Source organism: Chanos chanos, chromosome 7 (assembly GCF_902362185.1).
Source record: "Chanos chanos chromosome 7, fChaCha1.1, whole genome shotgun sequence".
NCBI lineage: Eukaryota > Metazoa > Chordata > Actinopteri > Gonorynchiformes > Chanidae > Chanos > Chanos chanos.
This window is the reverse complement of record NC_044501.1, coordinates 36158980-36177989: the sequence shown is the minus strand read 5'-3', so window position 1 is coordinate 36177989 and position 19010 is coordinate 36158980. Positions and strand designations below refer to the sequence as shown.

At 44.0% G+C, this 19010-nt stretch overlaps 1 protein-coding gene across 3 annotated transcripts in view; it reads left to right on the top strand.

Moving 5' to 3' along the window:
- nlgn2a (neuroligin 2a) overlaps nt 1–13318 on the top strand; it is a 64604-nt gene extending 51286 nt beyond the window's left edge. For all 3 annotated transcript variants that reach the window (XM_030780890.1, XM_030780893.1, XM_030780891.1), the window contains 5 exons: nt 7942–8127; nt 10139–10404; nt 10621–10780; nt 11843–12209; nt 12490–13318. In XM_030780890.1, the coding sequence (XP_030636750.1) occupies nt 7942–8127; nt 10139–10404; nt 10621–10780; nt 11843–12209; nt 12490–13318 (1808 nt within the window). The remainder of the gene's footprint in view (nt 1–7941; nt 8128–10138; nt 10405–10620; nt 10781–11842; nt 12210–12489) is intronic.
- Nucleotides 13319–19010: the final 5692 nt, after the last annotated feature.

The following is a 19010-nucleotide window of genomic DNA, read 5'->3' as shown; positions in this document are numbered from 1 at the left end:
GCTGCCATGGTTTCCCTATCAGCTGCAGCAGTGCCTTGGGAGGGAACCCCAACACCTCAGCCAATCAGAATGCAGCACAGTCTAGCCCACACTGCACACTGGACACAGCAAAGGTCACAGAGAAGGATCTTATCAGTAACATGAAGCAGGTTCACCCGAGCTAACTGTCACACCTATAGGTCGAATACCAAACACTTTGTGTGTGTGTGAGTGTGTGTGTTTGTCTGAATGCTGTGCTGTATGGTGTAATCCCCTCAGTCCGTGGTGATACAGCCCTCTGCTTTCTCCCTTAAAATAAACATGAGTCTTTTTCCCATTCTATCTCTTTTCTTCCTCATCACCCCCGTCTCCAGTCTATTCTCTCTCTTCTCTCCTCAGGGAGGCTCTTACTGGTTTTTTAACATTTATTTTCTCTTCCTCTTCCATCTCTCTCTGTCTCTTACTACTCAACACTCTTGCTCTTTCACTCACTCACCTTAGCCTCTAGGACAAGGACATGCTCACACACACACACACACACACACACACACACACACACACACACACACAGACGCTCACTTTACCTCGTGAAGTATCTCGTACCTAAGGACCTAAGGGCTACATTTATGAGAGAACTAAGGCATGAACTAGAAAACCTCCTCTCTTCTTCTCTCTTTCTCTTTCTCTTTCTCTCTCTCTCTCACACTTTCTGTATATGTGTGTGTTGTGGCCTGAAGACATTAACAAAATGTTGTAGCACTGATGCATTGTACTGGTTTCCACGGACATCGAGTAAACAAGGTACTTGGACCAAGTTTACTTACACACACCCCTCAGAGAGAGAAGGAGAGATGGAGAGAGAGAGAGAGAGACAGAGAGAGAGAGAAACACTTGCACAGAGAGACATAGAAAACACATGCACAAACATGGTGAAAACATTTAGATATGCTTGTATTTTATCAGAGATTATAGCCTGACTACCACTGTGAACTGCTGTGCCCATTTAGGAGAAGTGAGACAGCCCTTATTCTGTTTTCTTCTGTTATACAGCAATGCCTACCTGCCCTGAGAGAGCAAACCTAACTCTCAAATCATATTACGCCTGGAATACCTGCCCTGTTTTACTGCATTTACTCCACCACAAAGCAGTCTCCCAGTCTGCTGTCACATCAGGTGCAGGAACTGGGTAATAGGATTCACATATACTTCTCACATATACTTACATCTCAAAGCTATGAGATATAAGTTTTACAGAACCTTGTGGTAGAATGTTCTAGATGTCTTTTTTTCCCCCGCTGTGTATAAAGTATTTAAGAATTTATATGGTCTTTATTAATATATGTATTAATAAAGACCATATATTTAGGATATATATCTAGGCCCAATGTAAAGCACTAAAGCGTTCTGTGTGGTGCTGGCAGCGACGGCGGCGGTGGTGTGTGTGTGTCTGTGTGTGTGTGTCCGTGTGTGTGCGCGCGCGCGCGTGTGTGTGTGTGTGTGTGCGTGTGTGTGTGTGCGCGCGCGCGTGTGTGTGTGGCGTGCCCGCCACGTAGCTCTGCACCACACCTGTCAAGGCATTTAGAATGGCATTAATCAGTGAATAGTCTGCCAGGGCTCAGCAGTGGCTCTCAGAGAGAGAGAGAGAGAGAGAGAGAGAGAGAGAGAGCGCAGAGTTTTCTAGAGAGGAGGAGACCATAGAGAGAGAGAGATGGAATCCAAGGAGATCAAGAACATAGGACAGACAGACACATTAGACAGTCAGACAGATAGATAGATAGATAGATAGATAGATAGATAGATAGATAGATTCTGTTGACCTGTCAAAAAACAAACACTATATTTGGGTTTCAAAACAGTCTTCACAGTTTTAGGAAGGTAATTACATGTAAATTCAATATTTCATTATCAAGCAGGCTACAAATCTGCTTAGACTTTAAACGTCATTTACTTTCAAGAACATATGGCATCTCTTTGCATTACTGAATCTCTCTCCTCAATCCAATAAAGACGAAAGAAGCCTTTATCGACACTATTCATTTATTAATATAGTGGTTAAATTATGAATACAGGCTAGAGTCCTTTCCCTTTCTTTTGCTTCCTCTGTGCCTCTCTGCTCTAAAGGACAAAGGAATGAGAAATTTGGGTGGGAACGCTTTTTTCGTGGTTGTCAGAAAGAGAAAGATGCGGAGACTGAGTTGTCCTGAAAGATAAAAGAGGCGTCGAAGAACGAAAGAGGGATTTTGTAAGCGGCGCTTGCATTCATAAAAGTCCGAGTCGCTTCCAACCATTTTAGGGTATTGATAACCAATATGTGAGGTAGCCTACGATCCCGCCGTGTAATTTAACGAGTTTTCAGACAGACGCACAGAAACCAACATCAGTCAAATCTAAGGGAGACTCTATGCAAAGATAACGTAACGGTACTCTTTGTCATTAGTTTCATATTCTCAAACCCCTTCAATTACAGTCTATCGTTGCACGCGGTTCGTTATCTGACAGCTGTATTCAAATATTTCCCCGCATTCGGCCTAACTGCCACAATCGCCGCTGTAATGAAATGTGTTTTATCATATCATTTGCATTTTTTAATTAAGTTGCGAGGCGACAGGGATAGAGAAAGAGCGAGAGAGAGACGGAACATTCGTGGTAGTTGTGTTTTAGCGGCCCGTCGTCTGTCGCGGTTCGCCCTCAAGACGTAGACAGCGGAACGAAAATCCTAACTCACAAAACGACGCTTCAGTAGATTCCGAGTGAGTCACATAACAAGACTGTCGATGGCTGAGATGTTGCAGCGTGTCAAGATAAGGCTTTCAGGTTATCATATGAAATCTCAGATTTCATAACAAATTTCACCAGCAGGGAACAAAACATAGGTTTTGTGTAAGGCATAATGCGTGTACATTCGTTTTTGAATAACTACTTGACTGGGGAATGTCTTGGGAAAGCCACAAAAACCTCTATTATTCAAAACCACAGTCATTTTTTTATTATTATTACTGTGATTGGCATTATCACCAGTGTTGGGGGTAACGCGTTATAAAGTAACGCGTTACTGTAATTGGGCCTATGTTACCTTCCCCCATAACGACGTAAAGTAAAGCATTATAGTTTAAATTTCAGTTATCACATTACAGTAACTGGATTATTAAAATGTCCTTTCCTGTGTTACACACACCTTTTCAAAAGAATGTTTTTCATGCTGAATATTTAGGCCTAACTTATCAAATGCATAGTTCCGGTCCTGGGTGGTAAATGGTCAATACAGTATTCCAGCGATGTTAAAGTACATGATTTCCTATGAAAGCAGCTATGACGCGACACACACACCTGTTCACCTTTATTGTGTATCTATAATATGACTACCCACTGTCACTAAGGAGAGATTGGGTCCTTGACAGTAGCTCCCGTTAGATGGGACAAGACCGACAACTAGTTAGTTAGTTAGCTAGCTAGCTAGCAAGAAAACCTGAAAATACGGCATAGGCAACCAGGACAATAATATGGAGAGATTTAATGTTACTTTTCATCACAAAACAGGCCTACAGATAGCGCCGCTGTCGGCTGATGATGATACCAAAACATATCACTAGCTACCTTAGAAATTACCAGTAGTTAAGCACTGTATCTGATGTATCATTTTTACTGTGTAGGCTATTACAACCAGTACTGGCTACGCTGTTTTCCAACTGTTCATACTTTTCACTGGGCTATTGCATTGAAAATGCATTAATGAAAAGACTATGATGTTTGTCCTTGTATTTTTATGTAAAGTAATGAGCAGTGCAATTACTTTTCAAAAGGAGTAACGAGTAAAGTGATCCTATCACAATTTAAAGAAGCAATTGGTAACTTATAACTAATTACTTTTTTTTTTTTTTTGGAGTAATCACCCCATCATTGTTTATCCCTGACAAAAATGTCAGGACAAATAACATTCTCATAGTCCTTTTCTTTTTTCTTCTTCCTGTGGTCATACAGCTGCAAACCATTACTTTCAGTGGCGTTCTAGCTGTCACCGTTTTTCTCTACTCGACGTGCGAAGGCGTGTGGCGAGAGGACTCGGGCTGACGTCAAAACGGGGCAGACTCGTTTACCAGCTCTTAATTCCATTTCTAAAATTAATCAGAGTATTAATAAAAGAAGACATCGTGCAAGCGTGCGTTTCTCATGAGACGAAGCTTGAGTAGGTGTCAGGGCCAAGACATTTTACGCGTTCGTAGGAACGAAAAGTGAATATGTGGTTTCAAGATAGATGACGGCACAGACAGACGAACACATCAGGGGAGGGACGGAGGGAGGGAGAGAGAGAAAGAGACAGAGAGACAGAGAGAGAGAGAGAGAGAGAATGCCATCCCCTTGTCAGCATAGCCATGTTTTATTTTTTCTTTTTAATTTTCTCTCTGGGAAAATCACTCTGACACACACACACACACACACACACACACACACACAAACAGCGGGCACATCTGCTGCTGTGTCGGGTCCGGGTGGCAGATTGTGCTTAATTAAGCTCTCGTTTTTTTATCTGCAGTTCTTTGTGTTTGCTTAAATGAATTACTCCCCCTGTTACTGCTGGGCTTTGATACACTGCTCTCGCTGTGAGTGTGTGTGTGTGTGTGTGTGCGTGCGCGCGCGCGTGTGCATGTGACCTGACTGTGTTCCTTCACCCAAAAACTTGGCAACAAATGCCCATTGTCACCCCTATTTCACCCTCCATTACCTCTGGAAGGAAGGAGGGATGGAGGGCTAGATACCAGAGGAAAAAGGTAATATAGGTAAGAGAGAGAGAGAGAAATAAAAAGTTATGAGAAGAGACTTACTACACTTGTTGTTATTGTCACTTTTTTGCTTATTTTTTCATTCTGATCAAAAGGGGATGTTAAACTCGCAGAGCACTCATCCGTCAACTGAAATAAATTCAGTTAAAGTGAATTTAAGTCACTAGTTGAATTGAATTGAGACCAGCAGCCCTACCACACATATCACAGATCTGTACATAACACCCTCATGTTGTCCATTTGTGGCTGAGTTTATACCTGTTCTTGATTTAGCTTTCCAGGTGAGGTTCCAGGGAGAACTGTTGTTTCCAATTCAATGCCCCTACGGGGATCTCATAAGAGAAAAGATAGTAATCTCCAGGAGGAGAGTAGCAGTCAGTGGCAGCAACCAAGTCCAGACTGAGACAGCTGTGTGTGTGTGTGTGTGTGTGTGTGTGTGTGTGTGTGTGTGTGTAGTGTGTGTGTGTGTGTGTGTGTGTGGTGTGTGGTGTGTGTGTGTGTAGTGTGTGTGTGTGTGTGTGTGGTGTGTGTGTGTGTGTGTGTGTGTGTGTGTGTGGTGTGTGTGTGGTGTGTGTGTGTGTGGTGTGTGTGTGTGTGTGTGTGTGTGTGTGGTGTGTGTGTGTGTGTGGTGTGTGTGTGTGTGTGTGTGGTGTGTGTGGTGTGTGTGTGTGTGTGTGTGTGTGTGTGTGTGTGTAGTGTGTGTGTGTGGTGTGTAGTGTGTGTGTGGTGTGTGTGTGTGTGTGTGTGTGTGTGTGGTGTGTGTGTGGTGTGTGGTGTGTGTGTGTGTGTGTGGTGTGTGGTGTGTGGTGTGTGTGTGTGTGTGTGTGTGTGTGTGTGGCAGTTCTCTGTTGTACGTGCTCCTGTTTTAATCCCCCTCCTCACTCTTCATTAACCCCCTGTATCTTTCATCTCTCTCTCTCTCTATCTTCATCCTCTCATCACCCACTTTTTTCTGACACTTTTCTCTGTCTTTCATATTCTGTCTTTCAATCTTATCCTCCTTAAGTCATTCGTCTGAATACTAGATTCTGTCTCTCTCTCTCTCTCTCTCTCTCTCTCTCTCTCTCTCTCTCTCTCTCTCTCTCTGTGTGATTCGTGGAACATCTACACACTTGTCCCTTCAAGCTCAGTTGGAATCACACTGATGAAAGTTGAGTGCAATCAATCCTCTCTCTCCACACACACACACACACACTCACACACACACATACATACAGACACACACACACACACTCATATGCCCAGACAGGAGCACATACACACTCATACAGTCAAGCATGCACATTCACACACACACGCATACACACGCACGCACACACACACACACACACTTACTCATACACCCACATTATACCTCTCTCTCATATCAGCAGGAGTCACAGATCCAGATGCACATACATAGTCATAGATGCTCAGTCTGAGATGTTCACACAGAGTAGTGTGATGTTTCTACAGGATATGCTCACAGTCAGTGCAGCACACTCATCAGGGAACTGGCCTGGATTCTCTCTCTCTCTCTCTCTCTCTCTCTCTCTCTCTCTCTTACACATGTGCACGCACACGCACACGCACACGCACACGCACACACACACACGTACATAATTCACATATGCACATATTCATGTGGAGACACGCATCAGTTTAATAAATCTGTGCACAGTGTATTCATGTATACATACATATACAGTGCATCAAGACACTGACAGTTATATGGGGTAAGCCCCCCCCCCCCCACCCCCCCGCACACACACACACACACACACACACAGACACACACGCAGATGCTCGGGAGGGGGAGGGGCCCAGTCTACTTTTTCCTTTCCAGTCAATAAGAGAGAAAGAGGGAGAAAGATTCAGTGGAATGGGTTCTCATACATTCAATAGTTTAGTCAGAAATGCATGATTATTCCTGTGCGGATAAATAGTTTCATCTTGTGCCTGTGTGTGTATGAGTGTGTGTGTACTTGTTTTTGCTAACGTGGGTGGGCATTGTACTTGTTTTAGTTTTACAGAGAGTGAACTAGTCTGCTTGTCAGACTGAGGTGAAAATCAAAGCTCCCACTAGTAAAAATATAATTGCATAGGTACCAATAGAAGGTGTTGTTATTGGTAGAGCTAATGTGAAAAAGTTATTCTTTACATATGTTTTAATGGAAGTCAGTGGAGGGTCCCCAGAATCTGGCATATAAGGCGTGTGTGTGTGCGTGTGCATGCATGCGTGTCCGTGTGTGTGTGTGTGCGTGCGTGTTTGTTCGCGCGCGTGTGTGTGCATGCGTGTGTGTCTATGTGTCTGTGTGTGTGTGTGCAGTAGCTGAATTATAGGCAGGCTCTTGCTGTGACAGGTACATAAGTAGGCAAGTATAGGCTGGTAATTATAATTACACACTGAGGGAATGAGCACTCTCCTCTCTCTCTCTCTCTGTGTCTCTCTCTATGCGCACACACACTCACACACAGGTACACACATGCCTGCACACGCACACACACACACACACAGTGAGAGAGAGAGAGAGAGAGAGAGTCCTCATTCTTTCAGTTTTTCTCTGTTCCAGCTCATCCCATATATACATGTATTCTCTCTCTCTCTCTCTCTCTCTCTTTCTTTCTCTCTCTCTCTTTCTCGCTCTCTTAATTACAGTTTCGACCCACAAATCTGAGAGAGAATAACAGCAAGACATGTTTTAGATTCATTGAAGAGATTTTAAAACTCACAGTTGCATGACCAAAATCCTGACGACTTTTAAAAGAACCGATTCACAATTTGCTGGAGTGATTAAATAAAATGCCTGGCTCCTGTTGTTTTGCACTATCTCTGTGACAGTGTATTCCTTTATCGCTCTCTCTCTCTCTCTTCCTATTTCCTCTCTCCTTCCTTCTCTCTTTCTCACCTATATCTTTTTTTTCTCTCTCTGTCTGGTAATGCCCCTCAACTTAATAGGCAATTTAATGTTTAGACTACAGAACATTTGCCAAAGTGATTATATTATTGCACATAATACTGTATCCACTGATAAGTCTGTCTTTACCTCTCTTTCCTGACCCTCCTCCTCTCCTCTCCTCTCCTCTCCTCTCCTCTCCTCTCCTCTCCTCTCCTCTCCCCTCCCTTCCTCTCCTCTCCTCTCCTCTCCTCTCCTCTCCTCTCCTCTGTTCTCCTCTTCTCTCCTCTCCTCTCTGTCTCCTACAGGTTTTCTGAGTACAGGAGATCAGTCTGCTAAGGGGAATTATGGATTGTTAGATCAGATCCAGGCCTTGCGTTGGCTCAATGAGAATATTGGCCATTTCGGGGGTGACCCAGAACGCATCACCATATTTGGCTCGGGGGCGGGAGCTTCCTGTGTCAACCTGCTCATTCTGTCCCATCACTCTGAAGGTAAAATGAATTAGTATTTTCCAAGACACATATGGGGGCAATTCAAATGAAAGAAATCTATTTTTTTAATAACTGTAGTTTATACTATAACTTTGATTTAAAGAGGATGAACACATTTTATTGCACTCTGAGTTCTCAGTGGTCGAAAAGAAGTAAGACTATTCCAGTATATTTTAATGGGACACTGTATGGTTTTAGAGTTTGTCTGACATGAAGAACAGGTGATACATTCCGTTTTTGTGTTTGTCTGCGTCTGTGTGTGCCAGAGTTGTTCTCATGTTGTGTTAATAATTTTAATCCTGTTTGTACCCACTCATAGTCACCACATATCCATTCTTATCTTGTTGCCTCTGCACATGTGCATGTGTGTGTGTGTGTGTGTGTGTCTGTGTGTGCGTGTGTGTGTGTGTCTGTGTGTACGTGTGTGCATGTGTGTTTGTGTGTCTGTGTGTGTGTGTGTGTGTATGTGTGTGTGTTTGAGTGTGTGTGTGTATGTGTGTGTGTGTGTGTGTGTGTGTCTGTATGTGTGTGTCTGTATCTGTGTGTGTGTGTGTGTGTATGTGTTTGTGTGTGTGTGTACGCTCATCTTCTTGACACACGTGTCTGACTCCCATCAGCTTTGTTGTCACTGACATGCTTGTTCTTCACCTTGTCACACACCCCCGTTGTCATCCAAAAAACCACCTTCATCTTGGTCTTCGTCCTCAGTCACTACTGTCATCCTCATCTAACATCAGTCCTTCAGAAACATCTTGTCAGTCACTGCCCTGCGGGCTCCAGGTAAGTTACGACAGCCAAACAGCTCAGCACAGACCGAACTTAATCAATCTCAATACAAGACGTGCGTGGTTGAATCGTCGAGTAAGGAAAGGATTGCTTTGGGAGGTACAGGTTGAGAGAGGGAGGGGGCAGGAATGATGGAGTGGACGGGGGAGAGCAGATGATATGGGAATGCCTTGTGATGATATACGGATTAACTGAAGCGATGAACATGCTTCTAAGCAGTATGAAACTTTGATGAATTGGACCTGTCTTTCTCTCACTTGTTTTTCCTCTCTTTTATTTGCATTGATGCTCATCTTCTATATTCTATGTGTGTACGTCTGCAGTGTGTGCCTGTGTGTGTGTGTGTGTTTTATGAGTTGAGTTTGCTGAGGGAAGCTCAGGAAAAGTTCGCAATGACTGAGTCGACTGTATTGATTTCCCTGGGAAAGGGGGCTCTGCGTTACTCTTCAATAATTAAGCGAGAATTCTGCAGGAGAGAAAGGAGGCCAGGAGAAAAGAGAGGATTGAGGCAGGAGCAAAAGCTCTTCCCTAATAAGCAGCAATGGCGGAGTGTGAGAGTGAGAGAGAGAGAGAGAGAGAAAGAGAAATAGGCAGGGAAAGAATGGAGGAGGGGAGAGCTCTTCTTTAACAAGCTGCAGCACCAAAGAGAGAGAGAGAGCGAGAAAGAGAAAGAGAGTGAGAGAGAGAGAGAGGGAGAGAGATAGAGAGTGTGTGTGAGAGAGAGACAGGCAGAGACTGAGAGAGAAAGAGAGTGAGAGAGCAACAAAACAAGAGAGAGAGAGAGAGAGAGAGAGAGAGAGAGAGAGGGAGAAAGCGAGAGAGTGATCTCCAGGGCTGAACTACAGGCAAGGTTCCAGCTCCCGTGTAAGTGTGGAGAGGAATACTGTAAACAGGCTGATTAAAGCAATAATTAGTTCACTCAGATCTCTAAATGTGTGTTTTTTTTCCTTTTAAATTTTGTTTCTTTTTTTTTTCCTCCCAAAAAAAATTCAGTCCAGTCCCTCTTGGAGATTTGCCTGTTGCCTTGGTTAAGAACCAGAGTAACTCCTTAACAGAGCCCATTATACGATATTAACTGCTGTCTGTCACAGATGATAGGATTTACAGCTGTGCATCTGTTAAGCTCTCCATATTGTAGTCCAGTGTACAAGTTATGAGTTTTTACTGTTATTTGTTTACTGTTTACTTGAGGGGTTTTTTTTGGTGTTGTTCTGCTTCATTTCAGGCCTGTTCCAGCGAGCCATTGCTCAGAGCGGCTCAGCCATCTCCAGCTGGTCCATAAACTACCAGCCGTTAAAATACACCAAGGTCCTCGCTCGCAAGGTGGGCTGCACCTATGGGGAGACCGCTGACCTGGTGGACTGCCTACGCCGCAAGAGTTTCCGCGAGCTGGTGGACCAGGACATCCAGCCCGCGCGCTACCACATCGCTTTCGGCCCCGTGGTGGACGGGGACGTGGTACCGGATGACCCGGAGATCCTCATGCAACAGGTAATGGAGTGTGAACGAACTCATGTATTTCTAGTTTGAGTGTTTTTTTTTTTCTCTGTCTCCTTTTGTTTTATTGACGTATGAACTATGCACTATATATTAAAACAATAAAATAAAGGTGTTATTATTATTGTTGTTGTTGTTGTTGTTGTCAAGTATTTGAAAGTCACTTGAATAATTATATGGGAACATGTATTTGCCTTGTTCGTCCACTAGGGGGAGTTCCTGAATTATGACCTGTTGATTGGCGTGAACCAGGGAGAGGGGCTGAAATTTGTGGACGATGGAGGCTCAGAGAGTGAGGAGGGGATCTCTGCAGCAGCATTCGATTACACCATATCCAATTTTGTGGACAACCTTTATGGTTACCCTGAAGGTGGGCATTCTCACAAAGAGTTGAGGATTGGGTTTGATCTGAGATCTGTCCTCCCTGCTTCAGGTTTTTTTTTTTTAGATCATTTTAAAAGACAAACACAGAGCTGATCAATGGGCACTGTTAAAATCTGGTATAATAGCTGCCGAAATTGCGTGACCAGATTTTATTCTGTCTATATGGGAGGCATTTATTTCCATAAGCTAAATGTACATGCAAATATGAACTGCAACACCACAACACAATAACTGAATCAACTTTAACAGAAACCTCTTGTAACATCCTAATCCAGATTTTTTTCTGACACCTTGTATATGAAGGCAGCACTCGTGCTGCTCTCATTGCTAAATGCTGCCACCAGAGGGCAGTATTGTGTTCATTCTGACTGGTTGGCTTGGGGATACAGAAGTTGATTGTGTGAGAAAGTATATGTTGACCTGGCTGGTTAACTGAGCAGTAGAGAGGAGTGTTAAATGTTTAGGCCTGGTCTGATGCTGTCTGCTCTGCAGGGGATAATAGATATTATTAATGACCAGTGATTTATGGGGGTGTTACACAAACATTTCTAACAAGTCTGTCAACACGTGCAGACTCACAGTCTCTATACTGTACTCAACCCTATTTACATACACGTCATGCTTATTGCCTATGAGCGTAATCGTGATGGGAAGCTTCAAAGGTGGGGAAACATGCTTACAGATGCTTACAGGTTTTGTGGTCCAAAGTTCTAGAACATGTTGCTTCAATATATCAGAAAATCTCTCTCAATTTCTCTCTCAAATCTCTCTCTTTGCATCAAAAATGTATTTTTGATCTTTTAGATCTGTACACATGTTCACAGAAACATATGGAGAGATAATGAAATAAAAGGTCGAAAATGAGTTGATAAAAAGGTATACAAGAGAAGTGGAGAACAAAACTCACACACAGCTGTTTTATTTCCATTATCACTATAAGGCATGTTGAACCCAGCTTTTGTACGAGCAATGCTAATTTGCTCTCTCTCTCTCTCTCTCTCTCTCTCTCTCTCTCTTTCTCTCTCTCTCTCTTTCTCTCTCTTTTAAGGTAAAGACATTCTGAGGGAGACCATTAAGTTCATGTACACAGACTGGGCTGACCGGGATAACGGCGAGATGAGGAGGAAGACCTTGCTTGCACTATTCACCGACCACCAGTGGGTGGCACCAGCGGTTGCTACTGCCAAGCTGCACGCCGAGTATCAGTCCCCAGTTTACTTCTACACCTTTTACCACCACTGCCAGACAGAGACTCGGCCCGAGTGGGCGGACGCGGCCCACGGAGACGAGATCCCTTATGTTTTCGGTGTGCCCATGATCGGTGCCACAGACCTGTTCCCCTGCAACTTCTCCAAGAATGATGTCATGCTTAGTGCTGTGGTGATGACTTACTGGACCAACTTTGCTAAAACCGGGTATGTGAAATATCACATCAGCAGGACTTTTGTCAGATTTTTGAAAGACAGTGATCATACATTTGCCCAACACATGACTGTAACATGTCTTCAAAGTTTAGGGATTAGAGTAAGCCCTAAAGCAATAGGTCATAAACTCAGTTTCAAATAAGTTCATCCCTAAATGACTGCTGTTCTGTGAAGCTTCAATGCTCTTGACATGCTAATTAAAACGGGGACATATTTTTAGCAATCAGAAGTGCAATTCCGACTGCTGAAAGTTTACCATCCTCTTTTTCAGGGATCCCAACCTGCCGGTTCCCCAGGACACCAAGTTCATCCACACTAAGCCCAACCGCTTCGAGGAGGTCATTTGGACCAAGTTCAACTCCAAAGACAAGCAGTACCTCCACATCGGCCTAAAGCCTCGAATTCGTGACAACTACCGAGCCAATAAGGTGGCCTTCTGGCTAGAGCTGGTTCCTCATCTACACAACCTCCACGAAGAGCTGCTGAGCTCCACCACTACCCGCCTGCCCCCCGGGACAGCCCGGACGCCGCACTGGAAAGGCCAGGGACCCCGCACCACCCGGCACCCCTTCCCCACCTTTCCCCCGGAACCCGATCCCGACGCCTCGGAACGCCCTCGTTTTTCGCCCTTCCCCGGCGACACGAGGGACTACTCCACGGAGCTGAGCGTGACGGTCGCCGTTGGCGCCTCGCTGCTCTTCCTCAACATCCTGGCCTTCGCCGCTCTCTACTACAAGCGGGACAAACGTCACGAGATGAGGAGGCACCGGCTGTCCCCTCAACGCGGCGTCCCGGCCAATGACCTGGCGCACAGTCAGGAGGAAGAGATCATGTCCCTGCAGATGAAGCACTCGGAACACGACGCTCATCACGACCTGGAGCCGCTACGACCGCACGACATCCTCCGGCCCGCCTGCCCGCCCGACTACACGCTGGCCCTGCGGAGAGCGCCGGACGACGTCCCCCTCATGACGCCCAACACCATCACCATGATCCCCAGCACCATCACTGGCATGCAGCCTCTCCATGCCTTCAACACCTTCCCGGCCACGGGCCACAACAACACCCTGCCACATCCGCACTCCACCACCCGTGTATAGTAGGAGAGGAGAGAACTTTCTCCTTCACAAGTCCTCTTTTTAGGCCCCCCCGAGTCCCTCTCCCAACTTTCTTCTGCGCTTCAACTCTCTCTTGTCTGTGTCTGCTATTGAGAGGGGCGGCAGCGCCTCCTGCTGGTACTTTGATAGACCTGCAGTCACACAATGGAGTTTGACTCTAAATGACAGACAAAAGAGACTCATGCTCTCTGACAGTACTGCGAGAGAGGGCTCTGATTGGCTGTCTCTCGGTCCTTTTTATGGTCAATTTTAGCTACGCTACCCTCTTATTACCTGTGACTCCCTAAAGTGGGTTGGGGGGACTCTGTGAAGGACCAGCTCATGTTGAAGGTGAAGACCTGATGCAGCGCAAAGGATTGGGGATGATGGGGGTGGGGAACTTGATCTGTCTGGTTTTCTTTGCTATTCATGCGACGGTGGCAAAAAAAAAAAAAAGAAAAGAAAAACAAACATCATTTCATCATCTGTCCCTTCTCATCTCTTACTTTGTCGATTCTCTCCCCCTGCTTTTTGTTCGCGGTTCTTCACATTCCCCCTACACAACGCTGTCACTGTTTCATTATGTTTCTCTCCCTACCCCAAACAACATCCAACAAATCTGTTAAAACCTTATTTGTAAATCTCTTGAGTCTCCCTCATACGAAATATACGTGCAAGTAAGCAGATGACGCATGACACATGATGGATTTTACTCCTGTTCTGTGCAAAGCTTTCTTGATGCTAGGTGCTGCGTTTCCCTCCTGCGTCAAGAAACAGAGAAAACAACAGAACGTGATGCCACACGAAAGAGTTCAAAAGTGCCAACAATCTCTCCTTTTGGCCCTAGATTTTTCGATCATGGCTGTTTTTTTTCTGTTTTTTTCTGTGAGAAAGATTTATATGTGTGTAGATATATAGAAAAAAAAATATACAAATAAGAATGATTTATATTTAAAAAAAGGTTTGCTAAGTGGGAACTATGCATGAACTATTTTTGAAAAGATGATGAGGAAAGATTGAGAAGAGTTAACCCTCCCAGCACAGTGTTAATTTTTATCTCTCTTTTTTTAAATTCACTCGGAAAAAAAAAAAAGAATAACTCAACGAGTCGTACAAAAATCACACAGACATGCATCTCCATGACAACATCAGAACAACAGCGGGTCCGCCCCTTTGGGGAACAGCTCTTAAGTGATTGGTCATTTCTATACCTTCACAATGTTTGTTATTCACAGAATTACGGTCAAGTGCATTTTCTCCTGAACTGCAGGCATATGAAAGATTTCTATGCTTCTGTCTTATTGGAGGTCTTGGAAGAAGTCAGTAAATATTGGTGCTATTACTTTATTGTCAGTCATCTGTGACCATGGCGCTATTCTATATTTAGTATACTAGTGAACAGACAGGGCTACCTGTGTTTATGCATAATTGGGATCTAAGTATAATGTTTAATACTGCATTTGGAAATGTAGCTATTTGTTGATACATGACATAGGGCTTAATACTGTAGTTTACCATTTATTCATATCTTATTCATATACTCACAGTGTGAGATCACGTTTCATACTTTGCCCCCACCCCCCAACACACACACACACACACACACACACACACACACACACATACCCACACCCCTGCCGCTTTCTCTCCCTCTTTCTCCTTCTGTCTTCATCTCTATTTCTAGAACATACATATTCTGTTTGATGAAGGTGTGCACTTCTGTGCGAGAGTGTGATTGGGTGCCTGTGTGTGTGTGTGTGTGTGTGTGTGTGTTAGAAAGAGAGAGACAGAGAGATAAAGTATATGCAAGCTGTGAGCAGCATGTCAACAGTCCCTCAGAGGGTGGTGGATAATTAGAGCAGAGAGAGAGAGAGAGAGCGAGAAAGAGAGGGTAGCAGCGTGTATCAGACATCAAGCGTCTTTTCCAGCTTCTGCACTAAAAACACTCGTTCCATTTCTCCTTCCCTGCCCCGCCCCTTCTCTCTGTCTCCCCGAAAGCAACAGATTCACACTCGACACGGCGTGCACCCAGGCCTAGGCTTGGCACATCCTTAATCCACTGTCAGACAGCGAAGGATAGAAATCAACTAAAACTTTCTCACTTGGCAAAACAAAATCTCCATAAACGTCACATCTTTTGTCTCCCAGCTCTGACGGCTGCATCAAACTCCCACTCCTTCATAGAGCAGGTGTGAAAAAGACCACAGTGAATATCAGCCTTTGTCTTAAACAGAGACAGTCATGGGGTAGCGCTCTCACGCCCAAACATCCGTAATGCAGCTATCAGATGTCGTCAGCTTGTGGTAGGATTTTAGACCGATAACCTTTAGAAGATGAATAGTTCGGCCAACACCGTATCTCTAGAACTTTTTAAAAACTCGTTGGCAGAGGGGGGAAAAAAGGGAGGGGGGGGGGGGGGGGCAGAAATCTGCCAATTCATGAGGCCCAGATCACACAGAGAAAAAAAAATCCCGGACAGAATTTTCATCCTAGAAAGCCACCATGTCTCATTTTGTCCCTCGAGGTTTTCTGTTGTCGTTTTTCGCCTCATTTTTCTGAGATTGGGTGAGTGGGCGAAGCGTTTGCAGTGGTGGTTGGGGGGGCGGTATCTCTTCCTCTTGCCCAAGTCCTGTGCCAGAGAACATTCAGGCCGTGGAACGAGACTAGTTCACCTGGGACAAACGGACGGTGTTGGAGAGACGCTGTAGGGGCCAGAGTCAGAGTGTTGCACAATGTAAAATAACAAACTGCACCGAAAGTGTTGGGAACCGAACACCCTGAAACACCTGACAGAACCAGGATTTCACCCTGTGACACCGAACTTAATACAAAAAAACAGATGCCATCCATTTTACTGCAGCAAAGCAAAAGTGAACAAACTGAAGGGGATTTAGTAAAAGGTTACATAAATGTAATGTTGGAGTCTGAAATCATGGAATTGGATGTAAAGGTCTGTCTCATTAAGGTCTTTGTGATGTTAGGCCCTCTGTCTTTAAACTGCTTCACACATATTCATATAAGTGGATTTTAGCAGTACAGATCAACATCGGAACAGAGTTAGCGGATGAGTGAAATTTCTTTTGCCCCCCCTCGGTTCAGTTTGCTGTCTGTTTTTGTATGCTTAACCACCAGAGGGCAGCATTGTGAAGCATTCACAACAATGACTTTTTTCCCTCTTGGAAGAAGAAAAAAACAAAAACAAACACTTGGTCTCTAGGGGGAGTATGGTGTCGTGTAAGAACAGACAAGGAAACTAACTGTACATTTTTAAGTGTAAGAACAAACAAACAACAGAAATATTTGTAAATATTCAGTTACTTGGTTTTTTTTTTTCATTTTATTTTGTTTTTTGAGTGAATGACTGAAATACTTACTTTGTAACCAAGACAACAGATTCAAATTCAAACAGGGCCACAAGGACACTTTATGCTTGTGGAATGTTCTCTTAACTTTGGCTTTGTTCTGTTGTCTTCTCTGTAATTTTGCAGTTGTAATGTAGCACTGAACCCAGACTACAGGGTTACAGGGACAGCAAGACACATGTCCACTGGATAGAGACCATTCATGTCCGAGCTCTTGAGTACTCGCTATTCAGAACTGTTTTACGAGGTCATTTTTGAGGTTGTGTTTAGTTTCAGTTCAAAGCTGAATAAATTCTAGCAGGAACATTATGAAACATACAAACATTCATCTTTCGCTGTACATGTGCATATTTGCCAGCGTACAACACGTAGCGTGAGGGAGTAAATTGAAACGGCCACATATTCCAAATTATTAAAGAATGTAACTGAAGCTTGGCAGCACAAGTGGAAAATACTGCATTCACATAGACAGAGTCATGTTCTGGAAGAAAGCAGACAAAAATCAACCCGGAAGGGTCTTATAAAGAGGAGAGAGCGAAATGCAAAGAAATGAGAAGATATTTCGCGAAAGAATAGGATTTATTTTTTTCTGACAGACTCAGAAATGACACGTAAACATATCCCTCCTGTTCACGTTTCGCGTCTGTTTCGCACCGTTCCTCAGCTTCAGTGATGGAATTAGCCGGAGTATCTGGTATTCTCACACATTTACAAAAGACAGGGAGGCAGCCGGCTCGGCTGGCCCAGTCAGTCTGAACAGAGGCACACGGCACACACAGAAAGACCGGCAGATACACGCAAAGCGGTGCCGACCCCGTCAGACCGAGGACTCGCTGTGTCCCCGCGGCAAATTTGTTCCTGTTGTCTTGGCTTTTACGTTCTTTGTCAAAATCAGAAACCGAAGACTTGAGATGAAGAAAACAATGTTAATAATGGATTTCAAAAAAAAAGAAAAAAAAAAAGAAAAAAAAAGATGATTGTTAAGAAAAGACAAGAAAAATTATATAAATAAGGTGATGATATTTCTGTTTAATTTAGAAGTTATTACACACTGTGTGCTGTGATTCTGATCTGAGCAACATTAAAGACATTCATAGCCAGTAAACTCATGCTCTGGGTTTTTTTTTTTTGTTTGTTTGATTTTTGTTTTTCCTCGAACTGACGTTAAGAGCTTCCCACAAGAACAGCTATTGGTCATGCGTGGCCAGACCAGTATTCCAACACATTTCTTATGATCCTTCTGTATCTGGTCCTTCTGGGAATAGTTTCATTCAGTAGCCAGTCATAAACACACTCTAGTATATTTGTTTGTGATTGTAAAATTAGGTCTTAATATATTATCTCAACTGCTAGAAGTGCCACTATTGACTAAAATACACAAGGGACACCTTTCTTTTCTCTTTCTTTCCACCTTATTACATTAATGTTTCAGTTATGAATAGTACAAGACTTTATATGCACTGTCTAACTTGTTACAGGAGTTGCTGTTACAGGAGTTATATTTTGAAAACCTTGTTCTGCATGGTGCAGAGGTAATATTAACTCAGTGCTTTGGGTTGGGCTTAATAACACATCTGGTTTGGAGTCAGGCTTGGGGACAGCTCAGGTTCCCCTCTCCTGGGATCAGATTTGAAATTTCCTCAACACATCATGCACAGGTTGAGCTAGTTCTACAGTGGTCTGCTGTACTACTGACAATACAGGTAAGGTGACTGGGTATCGTGACTTTTGGGAGTGCAATTCCTTTTCTGGCCATGTGGGGTCCTCAGCCTTTTTTTGTTTTGTCCCTGTCACATGTTATTGTTCTCCTGTTCCTCATTATTGATCTATTGTTCTCACCTGTGTCTTGTTTTGACTGTCTGCTTAAAACATGCTCTTCCATTCACTCCTTGCTCAGTCCCTGAGCTCTCTCTTTAGAGTGAGTGAGTGAGTGAGTGAGTGAGTGAGTGAGTGAGTGAGTGAGTGAGTGAGTGAGTGAGTGAGTGAGTGAGAGAGAGAGAGAGAGAGAGAGAGAGAGAATGTGTGTGTGTGTGTGTGTGTGTGTGAGAGAGTGAGTGAGTGAGAGAGCGAGAGAGAGAGGGGTTTTGCTAAGGATTGATCTGATTGTTTTGTCTTTTTGGACTTGTGTTGGCTGTTTTGCCTGTTTTTGCATTACCTCCATTACTGTCCTTGTGAAATGTTTGCTCCATTAAAACCTTTTTGAGATTCAACTCCAACCTTCTGTGTTTGACTCTGACAACTGGGTTCACCCCATCCCTGAGTGGAGCATTTACTAAGTGTTTGCCTTCAGCCCAGGTGACCCGGTTTCAGATCTAACCTTGTGACAAAGAGTC